The sequence below is a fragment of the Hirundo rustica genome, chromosome 4 (genome assembly GCF_015227805.2).
Source record: "Hirundo rustica isolate bHirRus1 chromosome 4, bHirRus1.pri.v3, whole genome shotgun sequence".
Lineage (NCBI taxonomy): Eukaryota > Metazoa > Chordata > Aves > Passeriformes > Hirundinidae > Hirundo > Hirundo rustica.
In genome coordinates, this window is record NC_053453.1 from 22,170,936 (window position 1) to 22,193,297 (window position 22,362).

Genomic DNA, 22,362 nt, shown 5'->3' on the forward strand with positions numbered 1-22,362 from the left:
CTTAATAGTTTTCCTTTCCAGTTACCCCCAGCATTGAGAGACTTGGGATAACATTTTAACATTGTATGTTTTCAAATGATTATTTAATTAGAACTAAGTCTAATGATCAATTGAAATACAGGAATGAAGGCAGTAAGAACCAAAGATTTAGTGAATGTGCTTAATTAGTATTTTGCTTTAAAGATAAATATCAATAAAAATATTTTTTCACATGGGGATGATTTTGCTGCTCATATAATCTTTGACAACTCTGAAACCAATCATACAAATCACAAGTCTCACTGAAGAGAAGGATTTTACATTCCACATGGGGTGTACCATATGTCTTTCAGGAAGAGGATTAACAAGACTTAATAGCTTTTTAATGTATCTTAGTGTTCCAAATTTGTGACACATTTGATGCACTCTTAATAGAATTTCTATTCTCTTATGGATTTCTGTTGCAAACAAAGACTTGCTTATGAAATAGTTTTGTTAAAATGTTATTATTGCTTTTTAATTGCTTTAGATGCAAGCAGTTAATTTCAAAGATGAGGTTACATTTTTTTCCCTCAGAAAAAAAAAAAAAAAGGTAAATTACCGCTTAAATAGGAGTAGTAAGAGCTTTAGGCCCAGTGGATTCCTTTGCAGAGCAAACCATGTTTTTCATACTCTGTTATTCACACCTTGGGTTTTCATCTTGAGCAATTTCCTTGTATATCCACTGTACCTCCAAAAAGAATTACCTTGGAATAATTTTTTGAAAATTTAATAAAAATGCAGTTTGTGACCCAAAACACATTAGAAGGGAATATTTTAGAGTCAAGGGCACATGCAGATTGTATTTTCTTTTTGCACATACTTGTTGCATTGCCCAACATGAACATGCCATTATTTTGTGAACATTACATGCACCAAGTGTTACAATAATGCTTCCCTTCCATGGTTAAGTGGTTAAAAATGGAATGGGTTTTTCCTGGAAAAAAATCTCTTGGAAAATCAACTTCAGAATCACAAGTAAATTTTGAATTAGTATGGCTCATAAATCAAGGAAAGCACTGGCAGCTTCACAGCCCTTTCATTCAGGATTAATCATTTGGAATAATAAGACTGAAAGAAGGTTAATGAAAGGTGAATGATATGCTGATGTTATTACAGTATGAATTTTGCAGGTTTGGAGTTGGGGGGGTTGTTGTTGGTTGGTTTTTTTTTTTTTTTTTTTTTTTTTTTTTTACTATACTGGTCCATTTATATAAGTAATATATCAGATTGTGTAATCTTGCATGAATATAAGATCTGGGGTGGGAAGTGCCTATAAATATTCTTAACTTCTGTCTTCTGCATCTGCTTTCTCTCATTGAGTATGCAGGCTAATGTGATGGAAGACTAAATATTATTTATGAACAGTACAAAGTAGCTGAAATAAGTTTGAAATCATCTTTTTTACCAGTGAAGCTGTTAGATGAATTAATCATTTATAATTTCAGGCTGTTAAAACAAGGAAAGATTTAATATCCTTGTACATGTTTGTGTTGATGTTTTATTGCTGAATGGAATTTCTGACTATTATGTGTTTTGAAATGAAATTCAATATTTTTGTAGCCTTTTGGGGAAATTAATATAAGCATTAATTTACAGTAACTATGTCAGGTCCCATTATGGGTAAGAATTTGACCTTAGATTCTTATGTTTACATAGAAGGAAATATATAGTGGTACAGCCAGAGCATAATGTCATTAGCATATATTGGTAATGGGGTTTTTTAAAATAATTTCTTTGGGCAAATACTTTTGGGTTTAATCTGCAGTATTTCTGAATTATATCAATTAGGATATCTGTTGAAAAATACATTTTATAGTAGCCTTGTTTTAAAGTATGCTACAAGAGAATGTGCATTGACAAGCACTATAATTTTAGAATTAATTTTTCTTGATCTGCTTGCATCTTTATACTCCTCTGCTCAGCTTTTCAGCTCAAGCACGGTAGTACTAGTATTTTATGTTGGTTGTTAGGTACACCATCTTCTAACATGATACAGTGCCTGGAGTCAGAGCTCTACTGTGCTATCACCTCCATTTGCAAGATCATATATGATTTGCTATGGCTCTTGGTGACTGTAATGACTATCTGAAAATGCATGCCTAATTCCAGTTCATATGTCTGACTGAATAGAGCAGACAGTCAGAAAGGTGATGGTTTTATTTCAGCTTTGTAGTTTCCCATCTGTTCCTTGCATTTCAGCTGTGCTTGGGATGTTGGTTTGGCACCCAGGCAGCCCCCAGAGTGGAGGGCCTTGATTCATTTCCCTCATCCACAGAAACCAGGTGGTTCTCCCTGAGTTGTGCTTTCAATGGCATGATGTAGTTTTATTCCCTGTCCAAGGCACATGTCCGTTGTTTGCACAGCTGATTGTGCTGTACCATCAGCTTTTTGTTGGTTGCATCTCCTGGAGAAACAGTTTCATGAGGCTTCTACTATAAATGAGCTATGTGCAGGCCACATACAGTGTCTAGAAAGATCACCCTTGCCAAGACCCTTCTAAAAGAAGAGATGAAAACAACCATTCTTGAATACTGGAAAGTTTTCCCAGAATGCTGGAACTCATTTAATTGGTTTGTTGTTGTAATTTGCCTTGCCATATCTTAGAGTTTGAGTAATTGGGATGAGCTTTTTTATGTTGGTCTTTGGTGATTTTACATGAAGAATCCGGTATTGTGTCTCCAGTATTATATCTACAGTAGTAGAAAGAGCTCTGTTTCTTTGAGTCTGTCTTCTCAATTGTTAATATTGATTATGGTGTTTCAGTTTTCTGGGGTTGGTTTTTGTTTTGCTTTTTTTCCTCCTGGATTTCTGTCTCATTGTGGGTGAATTTTAAATTAGCTGCTGTTAATTCAAAGTTCATCTAGTCTAGCTATTGTAAATTTATGCATAAATACTTCTAAAATTACTTAAAGTACTTTTTCAGTGTGGAAACTTGGTTTCAATGTGGTCACTTGTTTCTTTATGAAAAACATAACAAACTTGGCCTGTATACCTCTTTTATATGAAGCCATCTTGTGTAGAAGCAAAATACTAGCTTGTATTCCCTTATAGAGGGATTGTTTTGTATTTGTGTCCATGCTTAACTGTTTCTTTTCTTTTCTTTTTTTTTTCTCTTCTTTTCTTTAAAAGGTATTTCTCAAGAGTGACCGGGTTGCAAGAATGGTCCATAGTGGAGGATGTTCTGCAAGTGACTTTAGAGATGTTTTTAAGAAAAACATAGAAAAGAGAGTCCGAAGTTTGCCGGAAATTGATGGATTAAGCAAAGAGACAGTGTTAAGTTCTTGGCTAGCCAAATACGATGCCATATACAGGGGAGAAGAGGACTTTTGCAAACAGCCAAATAGAATGGCCTTAAGTGCTGTATCAGAGCTCATTCTGAGCAAGGAACAGCTTTATGAAATGTTTCAGCAGATTCTAGGGATCAAAAAATTGGAACACCAGTTGATTTATAATGCCTGCCAAGTAAGTATTGGTGTCATTCAATTTTATTGTGTCCAGAATATCTCCCCTCTGCCAGCGGGTCCAGTGCTTCCTCCCTGTGTGTAGAATCCTTCAGTTTAAGGTACACCTCTGCAGTCCAAGGAGATGAGACTGCTACGCAAGGAAGCTTTGCATGATCTGATTGCTGCTGAGCACTTGGATAAAGGGTATGCAGAGTATATGGTACTTGTGCTACAGGGGTCTCCTTTTGCAGTGTCACAGCTCACACAGTCTGAATGATTCTGAGGAATGTGCCATGGTCTGTACATCTGCATACCCTCATATGCATGAACATACATTTCTGAGCCTGTGTGTAGTCTATAAAAGAAATTTTCTGTCATAAATAGCTGACAGGTGATTCAGGCTCCCGTTGGACATCCAGTGTCTAGAAGGTTTGTGTGTTAGAAGTAAATGTGCTTCAATTCAATCATCTTCCACAAAGCTAATTTTCACATTTCTGCATTGTTTTGTTGGATAAATTATTTTTCCTGTGAGGCCAACACAGTCCCTTCAACAGTCAGATTTATGTGTATAATCTCTCACTAATCAGTAGTATAGTTGGTATGTAAAAATATTTTATTAATTAGTGTTCATAGTGATGGAAGTATAAATTAACAGTTACTTAAGGAGGAAAAACCTGAAGAAAAAGAAGGTATTTTTGCAAGTCTCACAACTAAGCAGCATAGATGAAGCATTTAAACTGAGATCACACAGCTTCTTACACTGTCTATAAAATAGTCATCCAGATTACAGCTAAAATGTTTTTTATAAATTATGCTGAAGGCTGGTTTTGTAGTTATAGGCCATCTTAATATAGCAACGTATTATCTGTGTTAGTGTAGCATGAAATCATGTATCTGTTACATGATCGAAACATCTGCAGTATGTAACACCCTGCTGCATCAAATTATGAGCAGTGTTTTGAATTAAAAGAAAGTATTCCTTCTTTTTTTTTCCTGTTTGTCCCCTCTTTTTTCCTCTTGCCCATAAATTCACATTCATGTAAATCACTAAGCCTCTGTGATATGTGGGTTGCTAATAAGATGAAACATTGAAATCTGGGGGAATAATTCTGCTTCATTTTGGGTGGGTTTTATATACAATAGAGCATGGAGGCATGGGAGGCAGTTTGGATAAGTCCTTAGAGGATCATTCAGTCCAGCTTCCTGCTCAAAGCAGGGTCAGCTTGCAAGCAGGGTCAGCTGTGAGGACAGACTAAGTTACTGAGGGCTTTACCAGGCAGGTCTTAAAACTTCTGAGAATGGAGACAGACTGTGCAAATCTTCTGAGCAACCTGTTCAATTTTCTGAAAACATGAAAAAAGCTATTTTTTTGCCAAGTAGATAACTTGTTACTTATAGTAGAAACTCAATATGGATTCCGCTCTCCTCTGGTGTCTGGTGATTGCTAAATCTTGCTTTGTGCACTGCTGTGGTGGTCAAAATCTGTTGTTAGTCTGCATTGGGCTAGAGGAACACAAAAAAGTGTGACCTATAGAACTTGGAACAATTAAACAATTAAATTAAACAAGAAAATTGTTTTGGAAAGACCACTTCCCTTAGTCTAGAAGTGGTTTTGATAGTACATCCACTAGGTTATTGTATATGTATTTTTGAAGGCATCTTTATTTTGGCTCGTATCTGTATAAAATTTGATGGACCAAAACTGTTTGGCAAATATCAACAATTTTCTGTCTTAAATTCTTGGTCCGTAACCCACAGAGAGACTGAAACATCCTAGTGGCTGATTTTCATCTTCTAGCTTGGTAGAAATGTGAGCATGGAATGGTTGTATTTTCTTTTTCTTTACCTGCAAATTAAAGAGAAAATAACCTTGTGGGTAAGAAGAGAGAAAGATTGACCACCCTGACACGTGCAGAGATGACTCAGTGGGATTAACAGAAGGCACTTCTCTTGCTCTTCCTGCTTTTGAGCGCTGAAGGTTGTAGAATTTCCCATGCAGGTCTCTGAAGTACACAGAGACCTGTGAACACAATTTACCCTGAATCCATGTAAGTATTGGAGAATGGGAAGTAATGAAAATATGCTTTTTCAGGAGCAAATACATGAGCACCTATGTACTTCAACTGGAAAGAACAGAAAATGAAAGTCTTCAAGGTTATACCCTTGTTTGGTGTTTTAGCTTTCTGCAGATTTTAGTTTCCTGAGGCAAGGATGAGGTTACTTTGCTAAAGTAAAAACTTTCATTATGTACTCCAAGAGAGTTGCTACCAACAACAATTTTCACATCCTGTTCCTGTGGTCCAGTCAAGCACATAATAGACCAAAGTTATGAGGGGAAGTCTGTTGCAAAGGAAAAGACCACAAACATACCTAACCTTGCCAAGAAGTGCAGTGCACACAGCAACCAGTCTCTGATAATGTAATACCTTTTCTCCTTTGGTGAAATCCCTTACTTCTCATTATAGTTTTAATAATATTTTAGTTTAGGCAGTATCTTATTCCTTTCCATTGACAGTATTTATAGAAGATGAGATGAAGTTAGTCTGGGATTTCAGTCAGCACCAGCAGTTTTCATCCTGCCCCAGAAGCCTTTATCTGTGTTCTTGTGGAAATGCTCTCTTTCATTTCCCTTTGCTGCTGCTGTCTAGAATACTAAAGACATGCAGATAATGATAATCAATAGTGTCTGGGAGCAGTGAGATAAGGGCAAGTCCAAATAGATGTTAAAATTGTATTTTTGATTGAGGCCTTGATTAGTTTGGCTTCTGTTCTTTGAGCAGAGAATCAGATATATGAAATTCTGTATATTTTCCAGCTCTGAAAAACAGCTGCCCTTAAAAGAAAATCTGTACAGTTATAATTTGCGTAGAAAACTCTTTTTTTTTCTCTCTCCCATTTTTTTAATACCTTTCAATCCTTTGGAAACAGGAAACAGAAAAATGTCTTACAATGTTGATGATAAGAGTAAATTATCCTGCTCCTACAGGGCTGCTAAGCAGACAAGGGTGCTCTGTATAACCGTAGGAGGTATTGTCTGCCAGCCTCCTCCAACCTCAGCATTTAGAAACATTTTATTGGGCTTCAGAAGCTTCTGCTTCCCAGCTTATTCTAAATGGAGTGTTCCCTTCAACTCTTAAACCACTGGTATCTTGATATCTCAGCCCAGCAGATTGTTCTGCTGGAGTGTGGGTTCCTGTGGGTCCACACTGGTTGCCATTCTCCATACTTCATGTGACAACAGTGAGAACCAGCATTCATTCAACCAGCAGAAAAACCTAATCAGAAATAAAGTGAATAATAATAGATCAATTCTCAGACACTGTCAAACGGAGCCCACCTAGCTATGAGAATTTTATGCATTTTTCTTTGAAGAGTAACTTTTTTTAACAATCTTTTAACATACACAAAGTGACTAAGCTTGTACTTTAGGTAGTGAACATTTACAACATGTTCACATTAGGATGTTGAAGACTTCTGTGATCTTGTTTTCAACTTCATAATTTAGAGAAAGGCCAGCAACTGCTGCGAACTACCCACATCTCTTTGTGATTAAAAGGTTCAATTTTGTAAATGTTAAGACTTACACTTGATATTTATTTACATTGTGTTGCCTCAAGCTGTGTTTTATGATAAAGAAATGATTGCCAGTTAGCTGGGACCTAATGAGCTCCTTGACTTGCATTTGAGATGCTTGGCTATACTGTTGAACTTTCTTTGATTTACAGAGTTCAAATATGATCGTTTTTCCTTTTTAAAAAATATTTTTTATTATCCACTGATGTAGAAGATAACCTTGCAATAAGTCAAACTGAAGTTCAAACTCAAACTGATTTGTGGTCATACACTGTTATTACACCACTTCATCAGTACCAGAATTTCTTTGTCAGGTAAATTGTAACTCCACACAGGAGTTTACTTTATTTTGAAAGTGTCTTTTTAGGGTTGCCTTTTTTGGCTGATCTAAATCCCCTTCTTGAGTGCCCAGAGAAGAGAACAATATTTTTCATAATGAAAGAATGCAAATTGCATTCTGTTTTCTAACAAGAATAAATATTTTTTAGTATAATGTAACAGTTTTTAAAAAGAATTATTTGCTAAGTGTTTTAGTCTTGACCATTTTGGGAATCAACCACAAAACTAATTATTTTTGAAATAGCTTTAGATGGTACTTTACTACAGGATATAATTATCTGCTTAAAATCCTTGTATTGTGTCTGATCCATGGTTATCTTTGGCTTTTGCAAGATATAACTCTTTGTATAAGTGTCTAATATTGAGAACAATGGATTACATTGTATCTTCTGTAATAAATGTTTTTATTTTTAATTCTAAGAGTAGTTTCTGTTAAAAATTTCTTCTGACTGAAGTCTGCTTATGGTAGTTAATACAATTGGAGTCTTTTGGCCAGCACTTTTCTGAAGTCCAGTTAATTATGAAGTTTTGGAAGTAATTTAGATTAAGGGCAATTTAATTTGTAGCAAGGCCTTCATGACTTTTGCATGTTTTTAGTTCTGGTCCTTTCCTTGGTGAAATGATGAGAAATAGTGCAATTATTTCACAGAATTTCCATACTTCTGGATATTTTCTGTAGAAACTTTCATATCCTATATAAGTTATGAGGACAAGTGTGAGTTTATGAAGCACAAAGAATAATGATATTTTTGTACAGAAAGTTTCAGTGCAGTGTTGAGATCTTCTTGAAGTAATGAAACAAGTACTATGATTCCCTTTAGTTTTTAGACCAAAATCTAAACAGATTCTTTAAGTCTTTAAGTTGAGGCCCGGCACAGGAAAAAAATTATGTTTGGGCTGTATATTCTGGAACACATAAGTATGTGTATCTGCAGGTTTTTTAGTCACAAGAAATTACATTTACTCTGTGAGATGCTAAAATGTGACCAGAGCTTCTGTTAAGCCAGTGTATTTCTGATGGTCACCAATGTCTGTCGTTCCTTACTTCATGCACAGTTAGACCTTGTGCAACAAAGTAACCTGTGAAAAATATTGGCAAATTCCATTGCTGTATTTTCAAGGTAACATCAGGTGTTAGCTAAGACATTCACTGGTGTCTTAAACATCCCATAGAGCTCAGAATGTTCTTTCACCTGGCCCAAGATATTCCTATTACCCTAAAAAAAAAAAAAAAAACCAAAAAACAAAAACAAAAACAAAAACAAAAAAAAAAAATCCACACCACAGTCTCGTTCTCATCACCGGCTTTATACTTTATAGGAGATCTTCTACTTTCAGGCCTTACCTGCTGAGAGTTTACTGCTGGGTAGCTGATGCACAGCCCCAGCATGGGGCAGGGTTTCAGGGTTTTTTTCTCTCTAGATAAAAGACAGTTTTGCAGACACCACAGTGGATGCAGACAGGACAGGAGTGAGAGTAGAAGCTGTCAGGCCCCTCAGTGGGCAGAAAGGACTGCGGTGGTATGACAGATGTCTGGGGAGAAGAAAAGCACTGATTCTGTGGGACTGTGGGAGGCTGTAGAGGTACCGTTAGTATTCAAGTGTTGACTGGATTTTTATGTGCAAAATGTGAGTCTAGAAAGTGTCTGCACATTATTATGGGATAATAGTGATGCCCTTCCTTACAGAACAGGTCAGTCCTTTAAAATTGTCTTATGAGTCTGTCAACCTGAAAAGTGTTTCATGCCTTTTATAGTAGAAAAATTCAGATAATCACACTTCAGGCTTATTCACAGATCTGCTTTTAGTTTCTAGTGCCTGTAAAAACCAGAGTATATCTTCCTTCATGTTGTTGTCCCCCCGCCAAAAAAAAAAAAAAAAAAAACACAACAAAAAAAAAACCAAAAACCTTTGCTTTCTGATTGACTTTACCCTCTTCAAGGGGAAGAAAGCTCTGCCACTGTCTGTTCTTGAGCAAAATAGCTGAATAATTAAAACCAAATATTTAAATGAAGAAATAAATTGTCATTTTCTACAGGATTTTGGATATTGCCTTTTATTCATGAGATGTCATTCTTGATTACATGCATATAGGATTTTAATATGAAGTTATTGCAGTAGTTATATATATATAATATATTTTTTTTTTTTTTTTCTGAGGCACTTCATTGGTATTTTACCTCCATTGGAGAGGTTTGCAAAGGTCTTCCTCAAGCCAAAAAAATTTAAGTGTTTTGGGGAATAGTGCTGCAACCTCAACCATTCCTCCCAAGATTACTTCTGTAATATTCTTGTGAGAAATTCAGAACTGAAATGAATGGTGTTTGTCAGGCCAGTTTGGATTTTCAGGTTAATAACATGAGTTGTGATGAAAAAGGAAGTCTTGTAACCCCAGGTGCTTCAGTTCTGTTAACATGCAGCGATGGTATTTAAATAGGCTGGAGGGAGAGTGTTTTAGCTCCTGTGAACAAACTGGGTTTTTTCTATAATGGCAGAACTTACTTGGGGAAAAAAGTCTCTGATTGGCTCAAAGGTTGCTGATTTCTTCTCATTTACTCTAATGATAGAAGAGTGATGGAAAGGAAATTGAAACATCCTCAGAAAAGCGAGTTACTTTTTTACCATGCTTAAGTATCTGACTCTGAACCATGTTTAGAAGCCATGCAAGCTACATAATGAAAAACTTCAAATTATTTTTGTTTGTAGCTAAAGCAATAGTGTGAAAATACCAGGGAGAAATGGTGTGGCACTATGAATACATTTTCAGTACTTGAGGTATTGCATTATCCTTCTTTTTCAGCTATTGGATGAGGAAAATTGGCTTTGACATACACATTTAGAATAAAAACAAGTGGATCTTCTGAAAACCATGAAACTATTCAAAGCTTTATTCATCCAGTATAAGCATTAAGAAAAGAGTCTGAAGAATAGTTTTGCACTTTTATTTTAAGATTAAATTTACATGTGGATTTTTCTATCATAGAGCTCTTTATGCATATGTGGCTTCTATTCTGCATATGCATGAGGGATTTGGATATTTAGGGTCGCTAGTAGACTGAGAGAATATCAGCACTCATAAACTAGTGGATTTACTTGTGTTGTCTGGGTTGGCGTCCTCATAAGCATGTTCTCCTGTGCATCACCTCTCTTGTCATGAGAGCCTAACTGGAGAAAAGCTGAGAATCAATCACCCATCTACTGTGCTCTGTGCCTTCTCTGAGGATGAAAATCATAGACTCTGGGATTTTGGCTGCAGATCTTTCTTTCAAGCTGCTTTGTTTTCTAAGGCTGTCTTTGGCATTCGGTGAGTGAAAGAACAGCAGTAGAATGGCTGTGCTAGCACAAAGAAATAAGGAAGTTGTTTTGGGCTTTGTTAAAAGAAATCCTTTTAAGCTTTTAATTTTACCTGCCTGTGTTTCTTCCCCTAAATACTCTTTTGGAACTTTAATGAAGTAATTATTGGTGTTTTGACATTTGCTTGAGTTCTAGATCCAAGGGAGTTAAGCTTGCCTGAACACTCAAAGCCAAAAATATCCAGTATTTAACTTGCACTTACATTAAAATCACCAGTGCTTTTGACTCATCATGTTATATGTTACCAGATGAGAATAAAAATTGTCTGCTTTGATATTAAGGAATAAAAGAAATCTTTTCAACCAAAGGCTGCTGTATTATTTTTTTTTATTTAATTTTTTTTATCTTTTTAAGGAGATATTCTATGTCTTTGGGTAGGTGAACACAAAACAAATCATTTTTACAGCCACATTTCCAGACTGATGATTAAGTTTATTAATATGTCTGGCTGCTAGCTTATATGTGCATTTGAATGCACGAGTCCCTGTGAGCAAGCTGAATAAGTTAATGACCCTTAGCATGAATTTGTCACCTGTTCTTTTTATGGCATGATAGTATTCTATATTTCCTCTTTATCAATTTGAAGTAAAGAAGTTTTGCTTAGACAATCACTTGTTTCTCTGCAGCATTTTTCATCCTGAGGTGTCTTCAGCAGCCAGTGTGAAGCTACTCCTGTGGAAAAGCCGCAGGAAAAGAATGACCCTGTTTCTGTATCTCTGACTCAGTGGTAGTAAACTCTTTGTTCTGAAGCTTAGCTGCTTTTTCCCTCCATTTTTGGAGTTTTTGAGGGAGAACCCTCTTAGATCTCCCTTCTTCAGAGGAAGTTTCTTTGCAACTAACTGCCCCAAGAAAGTCCTATGGGGTTCCTGCACCCTGGTCACTCCAGAGGCAAAGATGCAGGTGAATGTGGAAATGAGCTGTCTCTCTCTCTCTCTCTCCCCCCCTCTCTCCCTCTCTTTCTTTCTCTCTCTCTTTATATATGATAGATACGTATTTTGGCCATAAACTCAATAGCAGGAAGAACTTCTTTATGTTGTGAGTACCAGCCTGTCAGAAAAGGCTGCTCAGGATGGTCCCATCTGTACACTTTAGGTTTGATTCTGCTTTGATGGGGAGGTTGGACTACATGATTTCCAGAGGTCCCCTCCAACCCTTCCTATTCTATGATTCTGTGATATTTTAAATAAAACTGTAATAGCACCTCCATAATACAGGATGGACTGCCCTATGCAAGAGTAATTGTTTATGTAAAATGGCTGAGATATCTAGCTCTCTTTGAATGAACTATAATTCATGTGTTTGGGTTTTTTTCCGCTAGGAACATATTTTTGTGCCTGTCCTAAAAATCAGAAAACTCTCTGGATACTTTTTCGGCTGTCTTCTCTGCTGAAGCTATCCTGATCTCTAATTTATCAATCTCTAAGCTTTCAGGCTGTCCATCCCAGATACCTTCTCATCTTGAAATTGGATTGATTCTCAACAGAAGAATGCAGGGAGATGCTGATTGTCCTTTCATTTATTCCCATACTTCATATTGCAAGCCTCAAGGATAGTCATTCAGATTCAGTCTGGTGTCTATGCCAAAGCTGTCTGAATTAGATGTTCCTAATTTCAAACTTCTGAAATGTTTACAAGGAAGTGCATGTTTCTCTAGATCTTCTGTAGGTAGGTGAATTATCTTCATTTTAGTGCTATAGGGATTATATAAAAATTCTCAGGCCAATTAAACCTAGGTCAGTAACATGAGTAGAAATTAAAAAAAAAAAAAAATTACCCTCAGAGTAAAAGTTTACAGCCTACTGGGAAAAAGTAAGAGAAGAATAAAAATAAGATTCATACGCACTTTTTCCTTATTGGAATCTGTTTCTTGAGATACTTAATAAATAAATTGACTTCCAGACATTTTAGCTATATACAGGAAAATTCTGAAATAAAATTGAGGCTACATATTCAGTAGACATGTCAACTTCTAGCTGCTGTTGAAAGGAGGTGTTATACAGTAAGCACTCTGGAGCTATGGCAGGAGAAATATCCCTTTGCAAACAATGTAAGGGAAGAGTCACTCCTGGTATCACCTCTGAATAAGCTGTCTTCCTAACTAGTCATGCAGTACCAAGGTTTGGGTTTTTTTAATATAGGAGCATTAAACTTCCTGTAAATGAGGGAAAATACTACTGAGCTGTGCCTGAGAGAATCTCCAAGGAGTACACAATTTCTAGAGAAGCTTTGTTCTATTCCTAGGACCACTATAAACTTGTGTCCCAGTCAATCTGGCACAGTCTTCTCACTGTGCAGTGTCATTTCTCAGGAGGCTGAAGACAGGAGAATCTTTCCTGAAATACCTATGCTTCCATTTGTCTGAATGATAATTCCATTTTTACTATACTGGAGCAACTATTTTGCTTTAAAGATGGATAGCAGACATTCTGTAACTGGTGTTCTCACACAGGTTTGATGTTATCAATTTCCATGTTTCCAGGGGAATAGAAGCTGGAAGTTTGTAACTTCTGTCAGCAGGAGAAAGCTCCCTGTCTCTCTGCAGCTGTGGTTCAGGACCCTGGCTGCAGAAGTGGATGAGTGAGTTGTGAGGTGGGAAGAGTACATGCTGGACACTTTGGGTCATGGGGGTGGGACCAGAAGAAAAACAAAGTGAGTGTTATTTGTTGGCTTCACCCTGTCCTGGACAAAGGCACCCATCTGTAGGCCTGACATTTCTAAGTCTGAAGAGATTTTAGCCTGCTAGCAGTGCTGTTTCCCAAGGGAGAAGTTCTTGAGAAAGCCTCTTCTCAAAACAATCTTGGCAAACAACTATCCTTTCCCAAAACAATCTTTCTCCAGGTGGTGTTTTGCTGTTTCTCTAGTTTCACCAATGGGATTAGAGAGGTGTTGTTCCTATTCACTAATCAGGTTAAGTCTGTATCGGAACACCTTATAAAAGATGATAAGAATTAGACAATAAAGCTTTCTATACTCTTTGCCTTCTGAAATATTTGGAGTCTTTCATCTTTCTTTCGTGTCCTACACTGACACCCATCTGCTGGCCAAACCTTTATACTTGCTTCTAGCCTGCATCTGTGATGGCACAAAGATTTCTGAGGCCCTTTTATCTTTTCAGCTACTGCCCCTAATCTGTGAAAGCACCAGTGACATGACCTTGACATCAAATGTTGCTTTAAGACACTGACAACAAAGGTGGCTCAAGATGACACATCCAATGTGGCAAGAAAGCAAAGACATGATTGTGGACAGGATTGCTAACCTGACATGGAGGACTTTAAACTTGATTGTTAGACTGAAGAGCCTTAAATTGTTGTCTTTTGGGCCTCACTCAATAGGTCAGAGCCTTCATAGATAGTGAAGTCAAATTCTCATGGTGCAACACAAATCTGAGGTTCACATTCTTATACATTAACCTCTGGATTAAGTCTATTCTTCAGTCCTTACTCAGCCATTTGGGATTTTTATTTTGTGGATAGGTATCTATCCACAAAATCATACCAGCACTGACTCCTAGACATGAGTGGAAATACAGAACATTCTCCAGCCTATGCTATAGAATAGAACAGAAAGGGAAAAATTTGGGATTCCATTTCTGCTATCTTTTAGCTTCTCCACATCGTATTTACAGAAAGTTGTCAGCCTGAATTCTGTCTAGTTAAGTCAATAATATTTAACTATTTGGAAAAAATATTGACATTACATTCAAGGTGCTTTTGCTTACTTAATGCAATTCTCATTAACATTTACTGCCCTCATTGTGTATATTCCCTTTGGTTTCAACACCCGAAAGAAATTCTTACCAGTGATTAATAAGGCAAGAAAATATTCTGCATGATATTTTTGGAGAGTGAGTAGGGTAAGCAGAAGGAGTGGGGATTTCCTTATGAAGCAAGGATGACTTCAGGAAAATAGAAAACACTGTGAGCCACTTTAGGACATAAATATGCATATACCAACAAGATTTGCATGCTAATCTTTCAGTTGTCTTGGATATGGTAATCTCTGTGCAGGTGGTGGGAGAGGAGGAGGGTGGAAGACTTTTTCTAAGGAGGATCAGGACGTGAGTCATAGCTCATTTAAGGCCCATCGCTTCCTGCCTAGGGTGGGTGTGGGAGGGTATTCCCTAGGCAGAACCTGAAACTAAGTTTTATTTAAGGTGACAGCCAGTATCTATTTCAGCAGGGTCTGGGGGAAGGTGAGAGAGAGAATAAAAACACCCATTTCTTTGATCATCTTACTCACCAGAGATTGCCAGTGCAGCTGGGACTTTCACAGTATTCATGGTAGGCGTACAGATAACTGTTTAAGCACTGGAAATAACTCCCGAGGCTTTTCTGTCTCTCCATTGATCACCTAGGGATCCTACAGTTCTTACTTAAAAGATACTTTATTTAGATGGTTCAATAGGCTCTGTAAATAGCTCTGAAGCTTTTTACCCTGCTTAGCTGTAGGAAGAGCACTCATACAAGTAAGAAGACAAAGACTTGAGTGGGGGGGGAAAAAAAAGAAAAGCTATTTTGTGTGTGGATATTCATAATTTTGTTGTGGCAAAGTTGGGGTGGAAGGCTTTTTCATAGATAGCAACAACCAAAAAGTTTGACCTTTAAAATGTGGAAGACAGCACTGTGATGAGAGTGAAAAGTCTTGAATTCCAATATGCAGATGTGAAAACCAAGATACAGTTAGATAAAAAATGTTTACAGTATGGTATATTAAATATATGACTTTTTTATTTCTTATGCTTTGCATCCATGTCCTTGATTTATCTAAAGGCTATATTCTTAATATTTATTGTGACTAAATATGTAAATAGTAAGAGCATGTCATCATTATTCTTCCATCGCAGCATAATGTGCTTTCCTTGTGTTTTCATCCTGCCTAACAGTGGTGGCCAAATATTGTCGTTTCAACGAGTAAGAAGGGCTAACTTGGGTTAGTCAGCTGATCCACGCTGCAAATGCCAAGAGAGGCAGAAAATTCAGTTGTTTGCAGTGGCACTTCTGACCTGTGCTAACATCTTTTTTCTCATCTATAATCCCCTACTGATTCACTAATTTGAATGTGATTAATTAATGTGATTCTAATCACATCTAATTCTGCAGTTTAATATTTATATGTTATTTAAAAAGAGTGCAGCTCTAGACACCCAGTGGTCTGACTCCTGATCACCCCACGACACTTTTTTTTCTGAATGACAAATTCTGTCATTAATATCCAAGTCTAAGTAGCAGTATTCTTATGATACAGCCTTGATGTTCTCAAAGGAGGTTTTGGATAAAGGTTTCTTAGATTTTCTTTTTGATTTGCTTCTAGGGAGTTTAAGTGTTCTTTCTATCTGGTTCACTTTTTAGGAGAATTGTTGCATATTTATTCAATACATTGTGTCCTGGAAAAGACAGTGTAAGGGAAATCTCTGACTTTACAGCTGAGATGAAAATGTTTTGTCTACTCTAATGTTGCTTGAGCTGCTGGGAACTCCAGGAGGATCTCACAAAACTGCATAGGCAGAATTGTGACAAATTGTGATATCATGTAGCTCTAATGTAGCTAAGCTAAGGTGCTACATCAGAGGAGATATAAACCAGTGCATGTCCCGAAGATGCTGAATTGGACACGGGCAATTACAACTCAGAAAGACACTTTGGTTTCCCTGTGGTGAAATCATTAGTTCTTTATACAACAGTATGATCATTTTTCTGCAGTATATAACCTTCTTATGCCCTTACATTCAGTATTGTGTGCAGCTTTTGTCTCTCTCTCTGAAGGATATCGGGGAGGTCAGTGAGGACTAGAGGGTGGCATTGAAAATCATGGAACAGCAGGCTTTTGCAGAGAGAATGAAAGGGCTGAAACTCTTCAGTCTGCAGCTGAGAAGGTTGACAGGGAGGAGTATGGTTGAAGTTTGCAAAGTTATGAAGGTAGTGGGTAAGGTGAATGTGTACCTTCACTCGGCAAATGTCACACCACCAGAAACTGGGACACTCAAGGAAATTTGTAGGAGATTGAAAATGGAAGCAATGCTTCTGTATATGACTTTTGGAGAATGTCCTGAATCTTTTGTCATGGGTCGTGATGAGGACAGAGGTTCAAAAAGGTTTGGACAAGTTGCAGGAGAGCAGGTCCATAATGTGACATTAACAGGATTTTGCCTGGGTGTACCATGTAACATGCCACACTTTTCCTCAGACTCCACAACTATCATTAGAGATGTTTGCTTTGGAGGACAGCCAGACCTCGGCATTTTACCCAAATAATCTCTTCTGCTGTCCCTGTCACACCCATAGTTCTGATCTATATGGACCAAATTCAGGGGGAGGTTAATGTTGTCATTTTCTTTTTCAAATTTGTTTTTATTTGGGCCTTTTTTTTCCTCGTTTCAGAATCTGCTGGTAGTAATGTCCAAGTATTATAATGATTCCAAGGCTAAGTAAACTTACAGAAATTTGAGTAATACTTACAGAAATGCTAGCTGAAGACCATTAAGTGTCTAAGTACATGCTGTCAGATTTTCCTCTCCTTGTTGCCTAAACAGACTGCTGTGAATAAATAAATATTTAAAATATCTGTATCTAGGTCAGAGTATCACTGAATGCCCACATTGCATAGTTAACAGCTTCTGTGAACCAAATAAAGCATCAACTTTTATCTTTGCATTAAGTCAGAATTAAAACTAGTAGCAAACTCAGTATAGAATTAGTGATTTTCTTTGTAAATATGAGGTCTTAGCAGACTTTCTTAAAATGGTGTTATCCCAATACCTAGGCAAAACAGTGATGTTTGTGCATTATTGAATTCTGTTTATTTGTTTACATATTACTTATCATGATTTTTTCAAGACAAGAAACAGATCTCAATTTTTGGAATTCAGGTTATCAGAACACCAGCAGTTCTATAAAATGTATAAAATGTTTTATTTGGGCAATTGATGCAGAGCAATTATATGACTGTGCTGTGGAAAGGACCATTCCTATAAATTAGTGAAAATCCTGTTTGGGAGTCTCTGATTTCTTTTCAGCACACATAGACAAAAATGGTGCTGGAGTCTGTTCATATACAAATAGACCAACAAAAACTTCATTCTTAACTGTGCACTTTTCCAAGTGTCCTGTTCACAAAATATCAGTTCAACTCTGTAGATAAAAATATGCAATAAAATATTAAAGACTACATTTTCATTTCGTCTAGAATAAATTTTGAACTGTTAGTTTATTTTTTAGTTTTCTTCGGTAATGGTAATATTAAGTAAAAGATGCATGTCATTTGAGACATGACATTTGGAACATACAATAAAGGCTAAGGTTGTCTGGCAAGGTTAATCAAGTTCACTGTTAATAAAAGGTTTTTCACTACTTATAATTTCTCTAAAAGGTTAATAGCAGTCAAGTAGAAAAGATGATCGATAGGGAAGCAGTCACTGATTAAAGTTGTGTTGTACAGCTGCACATCACAGTATTAAATAAACTCTTTCTTGATAGAGATTTTCTCATTAACACATGGTGTGTATTTAATTCTTTAAAAGTTTTACCATTTACAATGCTGGCAATGTACAGTGAAAGTTTGAACTATGTACATGTACTGAATGGAGTGGATTTATGTTAGTTCTTCCCATTGTGTACATTGTGACTAGCTTGAATATTTTATGTACTTCCTTTCCTGTTTATTTTCAAGTCTTATTGTAGGATTTACTTGGGATTTTGGTATTGGAAGTCCCTGAATAAAATGAATCATGAGAGGCATTTTAACCAGTGCTGAAAACTCTAAAAAAGCATATACTTTATTTTCCAAACTTGAATGTAAGGAAAGGCCATATTAAATTCTCAGCTTTGATTATTTTGGAAAATGCCTAAGGGTCCAGAGACTGTGTTTGATTTAAAAAACTGTCTGCATTTTTAAACTGTACAGTTTTTTAGTGTTGGTTTTGACAAATTAGAATTATTTTTAATTAATTTAATTAATTTATATAATAATGACTCTAGATTTTGGGTTAGTATTAATATTTTTAATATAACCATATTTTATAAATCAGTACATCATAAGTTGAATCAATGAGTACAAGCAATTAGTATAAGTGATATCTTACAAATAATATTTGAATCAAATAAGCAGGTTCAGGACTTCATAAAAATATTTCAGAGAACAAAATATATCATCATCTGAGACTGTACATTATTTTTTGGGGCTTTTTAGGTAATACCAAGCTTGTAAAAAGATTCTGAGTGAAGCCCTATATCTCATGTACACATTCAAGTTACTCAGGCACAGTTTTTTAAAACATTGATTTAATTGGATTTTTTTTTTTATTCAGCTGAAGCCAGTGTCAAGTATTTGACTGTTGACTGGCCTTGCTCTTTACCTGCATTATTACTTTTTTTAAACAATATTGATACACTACAGAGAGTGATATGCTAATTCTTTCTCTGTTTATCTGAAGACCTTCCATCCTAATTTCAATATTTGTATGATTATAAAACTGTTACTTACCCTCCCCCCCAAAAAAAACCTGTTAAAATAATTAAGTCAGTAAGACTTTTGACTAAAACTAATTTTAGCAGATGTTTGACCTTTTTGTGGGCACTGTGTTGCCAGAAAACTGAGTGATCAGCTTGGCCAGTTGTCTGGGAGGCAATCTTGTGCTCTACTAGAGCAAAATCAATACAAAAAGCCTGTGAGGCATGATGGTGCATTGGGAGAAGTTGTTTGAACACCTAATATGGGTTTTGGACCTGTGCAGCTTTTATAAGTCTACTTGTTGCAGACAAATTGAAAGTAGAAATGGTTTCAGTGGTTGCTGAGTTTTGTCATAAAATTTGCTGGAAGCATGTCTACTGTATTTTACAAGAGAAATCATTTCAAAAGTAGGTGCCTTTTCTCCCTCTTTATTTTAACTGTTCAGATTTTCTCTCTCTTGACATCTTTTCCCTTATGTTTCACTTGGTTTTTTGTTGCACATATTCTAAAACAAAATTCTCTGTAGATTTGCCAAAACTAGTGATTTTTGAGGGATTTGTGTATGTTGACAGGGAAAAGAAGTTGGGAGGATAAGATATAGGAAATGAGTTTTTAAAATTTGTGTTTACGGAGTTCTGTGAGAAATCCACAGGATTTCACTATCACAGTCTGGGTCATCTGTCAGCATAGCCATTTGTGTGACACATGATAGCGATTTTACAGCATGCAGAGAATATGAGAGTTTTAAAATATCATTTTATTGATCTCTTTTATGAATCTTAATTAATTCTCTTTTTAATCTATGGACCAGGAAGAGAAAATATCTTAAAACTAAAACTAAATGGCACAGAATCCTCTGAAATAGAGGAGTGATGACATTTTCATTACTTTTACAGCTGTGTCTTTCTTCCTGTGACACAGGAGGCAGAAGGTTTATCAAAAGGTTCAGCGGTAGCTTAAGAAAGCTCCACACATCCTGCCCTTTAATTAAATCTGGTTTTTACCCACTATATGATGTGGAAGCAATTTACTTCCATCACACTCTTATCATTTAGAAGTTAAGTCCTGTTGAATTCATGTCCAAAAGTGATAGCCATCTGCTCTGTTTTGGCCTGACTTGAAATTTATTGATTCTTCCATTTTCCCATATTTAGTAGCTAATCTTTGTTCAAAAACTTGGGAAACTTTGGGAATGTCTGCAGGCTGTTTGTGTTCAGTGCACAGTGGCTCCTTAGTGCTGCAGACACCTTTATTCTTTTCCCAGTCTGCTCCTTTCAAGCAAATCCGCCTGTGTAAAGATAAGCAGGGGAACAAATCCTGTGGGCCTGAGAGGCGCCAGGTCTGTCTGAAGCAAAACCTTTTTTTAGAGTCAGAGATAAGAGTGGCAAGGACAGTGATCTGAAAACTGCCAGTATTTGCACCTACTACACCCATTACCTGCCTGCTGCTTTCTTGATTAATGACCAAAGTTGTGCACTAGGACTTCCCTGTCCTCTTCCAGCCTAGCTCCTGGATGCCATTAGTTGCTTCCAGAAAACCATTTTTTTCATTACTGTATTATCTCAACAATTTAGATCCAAGTCCTTTATTCCATTTGCTTTATGTTGAAAGTTTTTACCTTAGCTGTCTGGCAGTAGTCAGGGATGGACCCTGCAGGTTACCTCACAGGGGCATCTGCAAAAAACCTTTCAGCTCAGCAGGGCTCAGACTTGGTTATGTGTGACAAAAGGTAGCTATAAATGAAAACGAAGCATTGCTGTCTCACAGAGTGAAAAAATACTTTGAATTTCATGTTGCAGGAATAAGAGCAAGTACTTAGATATGTGTACCATCATTTTAGTCATTAAATGTAGAGAAATTTATGCTATGGGCATATATATTGATGTTACTGTGAATTAGAAAGCTGCAGGGAAGCTATCACAGCAGTAATAAAATAGTCATATGGAGGAATTATCAGTTTGAGCATTGTGAAGGTAAAGAACAATAAAAAAACAATTGCAGAAGTTCTGTATTCATCTATACACAAGCTGGTCTCATTTCATGGGTGTAGGGTATCTGACTTGGTGTGTAGAGTAATGTAGGTGTATGCTGGGGGCTTTAGGGCAGCACCTCCTGGGAGTATTGGTACCTTTTTAAACTTAAGTTGCACATTAGCCAGATTTTTTTTTTCTAGTCTACAGTTTTTCTTTTGGACCAAAATGCACTGCTACATTACAGCCTTGTAAGCAATTTAAAGAGAAAAAATATTCAAATGGGAATCACAAAGTATGCCATCTTTTTTCCAACTTGTTAAAATATAGAAGTAGTCATTTATTCAGATGTATTTCTGTTCTGTGCTGTTCAGGCACACAAATCAAGCAACAGTTTGTCAAGTAAGGTAGCGTGATGTTTCTGAATAGTAATTTTTAACTCTGATAAGTTTACAGTCTTTCTTAGATGACCCTATAAACTGAAGAGCTTTGACTTTGTACAGATTCAAGACAGAGGGCAGCACAACCTGAAGATGTACAGTTTGATTTAGCCTGTGGTAGTAGCTGTTTGTAGTTTGACTTATTGCAAAAGTGATTTTTCAAAGGTTGTGACCAGAACTGAGCTGATTGGCACAGTTGGGCTCCTGCTAAATGTCAGATCCTTACTTCAAAGCAAGATACTGCTTGAACTCTTTGACAAGAAGGTCACCGCTTTTCTTATTATGGATAAAGCACTGTTTTGTCTGTTGTCTCTCATGGTCTCTGCAGAATCAAGGGAGTGCTTTGGCTGAAATACTTAAAGCAGAAATTTGGAGTAGAAAACTTCAGTCTGTCTTTCAGAAGTGGACACTTATATTAGCAACTGAAATCCTCCTAATAAGAATTGTTGGGCAACTTGCATTTTGAGGATGTTCCCACTCAATCTCCAAGATGATTGCCCTTTTCAGAGTGAGAAAAAATAGAGGCAGCTTCAAGCATTGAGGAATATTTTTTAATTAATAGCTTGATGTCTGATGGTGGTAAGTTATTTTAGAAAGCTGTTTTAATGTAATACCACTTGGGGGAAAAAAGAGAGTATGATCTGTCACTTTTTTTCAATGTAGCTTTCTATTCACCCAAATGCAGTCACTCATAAGTACTGATTTTTCTGATAAAGCTTTAAAATTCATAATAATCTTTTCAGTAAGAAAACCTGGTTTACTCATGCTTTTGCTT

General features: G+C 36.5%; 1 protein-coding gene across 9 annotated transcripts in view; it reads left to right on the forward strand.

Annotated features, from left to right (window-relative positions):
- The window catches only part of CADPS2 (calcium dependent secretion activator 2), a 290,272-nt gene that overhangs the window by 90,896 nt on the left and 177,014 nt on the right, over positions 1 to 22,362 (forward strand). For all 9 annotated transcript variants that reach the window (XM_058420273.1, XM_058420271.1, XM_040062395.2 and 6 more), the window contains exon 3: positions 3,151 to 3,483. In XM_058420273.1, the coding sequence (XP_058276256.1) occupies positions 3,151 to 3,483 (333 nt within the window). The remainder of the gene's footprint in view (positions 1 to 3,150; positions 3,484 to 22,362) is intronic.